Raw genomic sequence first — 5,854 nt, 5'->3', positions numbered from 1 at the left:
TTCTTCTTCTTCTTCTTCTTCTTCTTCTTCTTCTTCTTCTTCTTCTTCTTCTTCTCCTCCTCCTCCTCCTCCTCCTCCTCCTCCTCCTCCTCCTCCTCCTCCTTCCTCTTCTTCATGTGTGGAATGTGTGAGCTGTATGTTCTGTTCATGTGCACGTGTGTTCGGAGACCAAAAGTTTGACAGTGGGTATCTCATCTTATTTATTTTTCTTAGAATTATTTCATCTGTATCAATGTTTCGCCTGTGTGTTTGTATGTGCACCTCATGCATGTCTGTTGCCTGTGAAGGTCAGAAGAGGGTGCTGAGACAGGAGGTCCAGAGTTAAGGATAAGTGTGAGACAGCCACCAGGTGGGTGCTGGGAGCAGAACCTGGGTCCTCTGGAGAAGCAGTAAGTGCTCTTAACTTCTGAGCCATTGCTCCAGCCCCTCCATGTTATTTTTCTGAGACAAACCCCCTCACTATCCCAGAGCTCACAGGCTTGGCTAGATGGTTTGGCTAGCATGTTCCTGTTCTGTGTCCCCAGAGCTGCCTTTACTGACATGCATCTTGCATGCCTGACTTTTTTAAATGGGTGCTGAGGCTCTGAGCTCAGGTTCTCAGGCTTGCACAGCGTGTTCGTTACTAGCTGTGCCATGTCCTCGGCCCTCAGGAGATGATCTTCATGTCTGTCTCCCTGAGGCTGTCCTCCTGCAGTTCCCAGTTTAGCCCCTTCTCCCCGTCAATATAATAATTACGTCTTCCCCTTGAATACAATTTCACAGTTCCCCGAGTGGCTTCACCTTGCGGTAGAAAACCTGGAGGCCTGGAATTGGCATAGCCTAGCAGTTACATTGGAGCACGCGGAGGCACACTTTAAACTTTGCATTTCCTGGAACTCTTACAAATCACACAGCTTTTACCCAGAGTTGGGTTTCAGTTGCTAGTTCCCACTCACCCAGCAGGCAGTCTTCAAAGATGCTGTCCCAAGTGGGCCCTGACATCACCCCTCAGCCACCACTGGACTATGTGTTTCTACTGAGACATGCCTCCTGTGATGTGGGGCTTTGCTGGATTAGGTTGAAGTCTGACGTCTCTCAGTCCATAATGGTAGATTCCCTTTTCTCACCAAGTTTCTGAAGGCCCGTTCTTGATCTGGGTGACCCCAGATTTTGTAAGGAACATCACATATCCCTCAAGGAAGATCACAGGCCATACTCTTTCCTGATAAGGAAACAGGATCACTAACAGGGTTCAGGTAGCTATCTATGCCTGGAGATACACACCCTATGCTAATATGCCTTAGTGCCTTGACCTTCCAAATGACCTTTGACTTTACCTGGAGATTTTCCTCCTACCGATAGGATAATTAAGTATTGTGTTCTCCTTCTTGTGATAGGACCATGCTACTGCACAGAAAATGAGGCACTATATCACTACATGTAAATAAAGTATCCCTGAACCCCTGAACCCGGTGAGTCAAACACATTCAACCCTCGAAATCCCACTGCCCAAGGTTTATAAATTCCTGATTTCAAATAAAGGGGCCACTGGCGTTGCGTGCTGCGTGATGCCAACAGCCTTCCACCATGGCAGTCTGAAATTCGTCATTAATCTCCGGCCGGGCCTTGTCTCCCTGGTCTGCCCTCCAGCCCTCTAAGCCTAGGTCTTGCCATGCTTGGCTCTCAGCTACAAGCTGACCAGGCATGGGCTTCTGCCCACAACTCTGCTGTGAGCACAGAAGCTTAACCAAGAGCTATAACACTTTGGTGTTTGTCATAGGCTTTTGGGCCTGGTGATCTCATGCTAAAATAGCTAAACTGTAACACTCTGTTTACAGTTTAGCTTTTCTAGGCCTCTCTAGCTGCCCCTGAGAGAAATGGAACCTTGTTCTTTGTTTGGAAGCCAGTTCCAGGACCCCGCTGAATGGAGAAGGGCACCTGTAGTTCCTCTCCATCCTCCAGTGTGTCAGCTCTGTGAAATTAAGGATCACCTCCTCCCTACTTGTGACTGCCTCACTCAGGGTCTAGCCATCAGTAGATCACTAAGTATTTAGTGAATGAATGAGTGAGTCAGAAACTGTCTCTAGGAGCACTGTCTCCTGGCCACAGTCATTTATTTTGGGGTCGTATAAAAAAAATAAAAAGAAAGCATGTACTAATTATCATATCATGATCACTGTTGCTTATAGTAATTAGTAGGTAAAAGGACAGTGGTGGAGAATGACTAAATAAAGCTCCCCACTAACTATATGTGTGGGCCATTCCAACACTGAATTTGGGATCCCGCTGCCTGCTTCTGTTGGGCTCCTGTAGACAGAGCCACTCCTTTGGGAAACTGTGGAGTTGCCTACTGCCCTCTGTATTGCCAACACCAGGAACAGGCAGAACTCAATTTCCTCTAACTCAGCAAAACCTTTCTGGTCTGAAATTAAAGATCCAAGCCTTTCTGCGGCTTTCCCTTTCAGGCTTTGAGCGGATTTCCCCATCTAAGGTCTGGGCTGAGTCACCTCTCCTCCGACAAAAACAAGTTAACTCCCTTAGGATGGGTGATGGACAAGAAGGCTCAGCCTTCTAATCTCCAACTCCATCCTTTCAGGCCAAGGTTCCTCACCTAGGTTCCTCTATGGGAACAAAGGGGCAAGTCAGAGAAAAAGGAACAACAACAACAAAAAACCTTGCAGTCCTGTTTCTCCCCTCCTCCCCAGCTCATGGTCTTTCTTTTGCCATCTGTCCTGAAGAAGGAGGATGGAGAAGAAGAGGAGGAAAATTAAGCCGGAGGACACAGTACTTTGATGGAAGGGGGATAGTATACCAGGTCAAGGGGGAGATAAATTGGGATGAGGGATAATGAGACATGAAGAACCCCTGGAGAGTCTTCAACACTTCTCACATCCAGGACAGCTGAGGCACAGCCTAGTTGCCAGGACACCAGGGAACCCAAAAATGCAGTCAGTGGGAGGTGATGACAGCTGAGAGGCTGGCAGATCTCATGCAGGGCCCCTATAAAAGCTGGGCCCTGTCGGGGCATCACAAACTGCGCGAGATTGGGTAGGCAAGAGAGGGAGCGAGTGCTCAGTGTGAGACCTGGGATCAGGAGGCCTACCCTATTTCCAGCTCACTAGACAATTTATGGGGAGGACCGGCAAGCAAAAGATGAAGGGCAGTGATGTGGCTTAATCAGCTCCCTCGGGGGTTGGGCGATGTTTTCAGAATGCTTTGAATTTCTAGATGAAAGGAAGTGCTAGGAAAAGCTATCATTACTTCCAGTTCTGATCATAGAGGAACCAGGGCGTTTTTTGAGTTCCTATATTGGAATCAGAGACTGAAGTATTTTCATCTTGGGTAGATTCCAAGAGCTTTTTTTTTTTTTCTTTTTCTTTTTCTTTTTTTTTCCTAATGATGTCAATTGACTACAGGATCAATAGCAAGGTCCCTAGAGAACACAAGCAGATAGGTTAGAGAGCTGGCTTAGTGGGTTAAGAATGGCTTGCAAAGCCTGCAGTTTGGATCCCCGCAGCTCTGGGTTCAGTAAGAGACCCTGTCTCAAAGGAAGAAGGTGGACAGTAGGATACCAATGTTTTTCTCTGGCCTGGACTCTCTGCATGAACACAGGTGTGCATACCCACGTACATACATGCACATACATGACACAAACACATGAACATAGACCATATTTGTGCACTGTGTGTGTGCCTACACACACACACACACACACACACACACACACGCACGCACGCACGCACGTGCATGCAAAAAAGAAAGAAGATAGAAGATATAAGCTGAACTTTATCAATGGAATATAGCAATTTCCAAATTCAAACAAGTTTTCCAAGCAGACTGATTCTCACCAAGCCAGACTGACTTACAGGCTATGACCATTCTCCCTCTCTCTTAGAGTTTTACACATACGTAAAGGCTGCTTGAAAACTAGGACTTGGGCTAGATCTAGTAACATATGGGTCTCTGGAAGCTGAGGCAGGAGGGTTGCTTGAGTACAGAATTATTACATATTAGAGGCCAACCAGGGCCACACCAAAAGGTTCTGTCTCAAAGAAATAAACAATAACAGCAAAAGTCACTTTGATTCACTGAAGGATGCCCGGAGATTCCAGAATGTTGATGCCAAGTGTGGCTTTTGCCAAATAGCCTAAATAAATAAACAAATGAGAATAAGGTGACATGTGTAAACCAGATGCTTGCACTTGATGGGTCTATGAGTTTGGTGTTTTCCTCCTTCGTTCATTTCATCCCTTTATGCTTGGTCATAAATACTCCCATCATATCCCCTCTTGGGTTCTCTGTTACCTGAAGCTTCCAGACTGTTGCTCCAAAGGGACACCTGTCTTACAGAGCCCTCCAGTGAAATGGTATTCCATCCTGACAGGCTGACCAGACTCAAAACAGACCTTTAATCCCGACCTGGGACAAGCTGACACTTGTCGGGATCCACCTAAGAAGCAGTCACTTCATGTCATAATCACCTTAGGGACGCGTGCAAGTCTTCTGCTCTTGCCGAAAGTGGACAGAGGTTGTCTAGCTGATGCTCCTTGTAAACTAAAAAGATCTTGAGACCAAGCGTGTGGCACAGGCTCTCAGGAGATTGGAGCTAAATCTCAGGACCATAAACACCATGGGCAAAGTGATGTGGTGAATGTGGGTGCATCTTTAAACCTTGAGTCTCAGGATTACAGCATTTTAAGCTCCAGTAGAGTTTGGGTTAGGATATATATGTATGTACATACATAAACAGACAGACGACAGAGAATACTGCTTTAAACTGTGGGTAATAAACAGCATAGAAGTCATCACCCCGGAAGAAAATATAACCAGAATTGAGAACATATCTGAGAAAATTCATGAATTATAAAACCGTGAATGAGCGAGGTTGTGTGGATCATTAAGGAGATACTTTGCAACATTGGGAACCCCAGGCTCCTCTCCTAGTTCTAGGGATTTCTATGTAGTTGGTTAAACTAGGGTTCAGGGATCTAATTATAACCTGAATAACCTGTCCTCCAAGGTGAAAAACAAAAACCATTGGATGGGCCATAGATCTGCCCCAACCTGCTAATCATTGCAAGCAGCTGCGTGGTTGGTAAGTGACAATTCAGAGACAGAAAGAGCTGGTGACCTGGGAACAAGCTCCAGAGCAGCCATTAGGTTCTGAATCTGTAGGTCAAATGAAGCAGTGTCATTGTCTTCCGCTCCCTGGCTCAGATAGGGCCGTCCTTTAAGCTCTGTGAGCCCCTCCCACCCCTGGCATAAGTCAAGGGGCTTGGAGAACAAGAGCTGCTACTTTTGGAAGAAAGTTTTCAGAGCTGCTTACTCAAAAAAGGGGTACACTTCTCCGCACACTCCCTCATGGCTCCTTTTGTACAGTTTAAGAGGCATTCTTTTATTCAGGAACTATTTCTTGACTAAGAATTACATACATTCTTAGGTGTCAAGGTGGGTCAAACCTCTTGCCTGACCACAAGCCTGACAGTCTGATTCCTATCCCCAGGTCCCACCGTTGAAGGAGAGAACTGACTCCCAAAAGTTGTCCTCTGGCTCTCTGCCAGATCGCCGCCATCATGGACACGAGTCATGTGCAGCCTATCAAGCTGGCCAGGGTAACCAAAATGCTGGGCAGAACCGATAGGAAGAGAGAGTGCACGCAGGTGCGTGTGGAATTTATGAATGACACCAGCTGCTCTATCATCCGAAACGTCAAAGACCCAGTTCGAGAGGGTGATGTGTTCACCCTGTTGGAGTCAGAAAGAGAAGCTTGCGCTGATCTTGCTGAGTCCTGGATATCCACCACTTGACTCATGGGATCACCTGCAACTGTTAAATAAAGCATGTTGTTTTAACTCTTGAAAAAAAAAAAAGTTGT

At 46.4% G+C, this 5,854-nt stretch overlaps 1 protein-coding gene across 4 annotated transcripts in view; it reads left to right on the top strand.

The window, feature by feature from the left end:
- The window catches only part of LOC129666141 (40S ribosomal protein S28-like), a 12,992-nt gene extending 7,138 nt beyond the window's left edge, over nucleotides 1-5,854 (top strand). For all 4 annotated transcript variants that reach the window (XM_055593173.1, XM_055593170.1, XM_055593171.1 and 1 more), the window contains exon 3: nucleotides 5,483-5,854. In XM_055593173.1, coding sequence (XP_055449148.1) covers nucleotides 5,553-5,786 — 234 coding nt within the window. In that variant the 5' untranslated portion in view covers nucleotides 5,483-5,552 and the 3' untranslated portion in view covers nucleotides 5,787-5,854. The remainder of the gene's footprint in view (nucleotides 1-5,482) is intronic.

Source organism: Psammomys obesus, unplaced genomic scaffold (assembly GCF_907164565.1).
Source record: "Psammomys obesus unplaced genomic scaffold, mPsaObe1.curated_primary_1811, whole genome shotgun sequence".
Taxonomy (NCBI): domain Eukaryota; kingdom Metazoa; phylum Chordata; class Mammalia; order Rodentia; family Muridae; genus Psammomys; species Psammomys obesus.
Note: the sequence above shows the minus strand (reverse complement) of the source record. Positions and strands in the feature narration are given on the sequence as shown.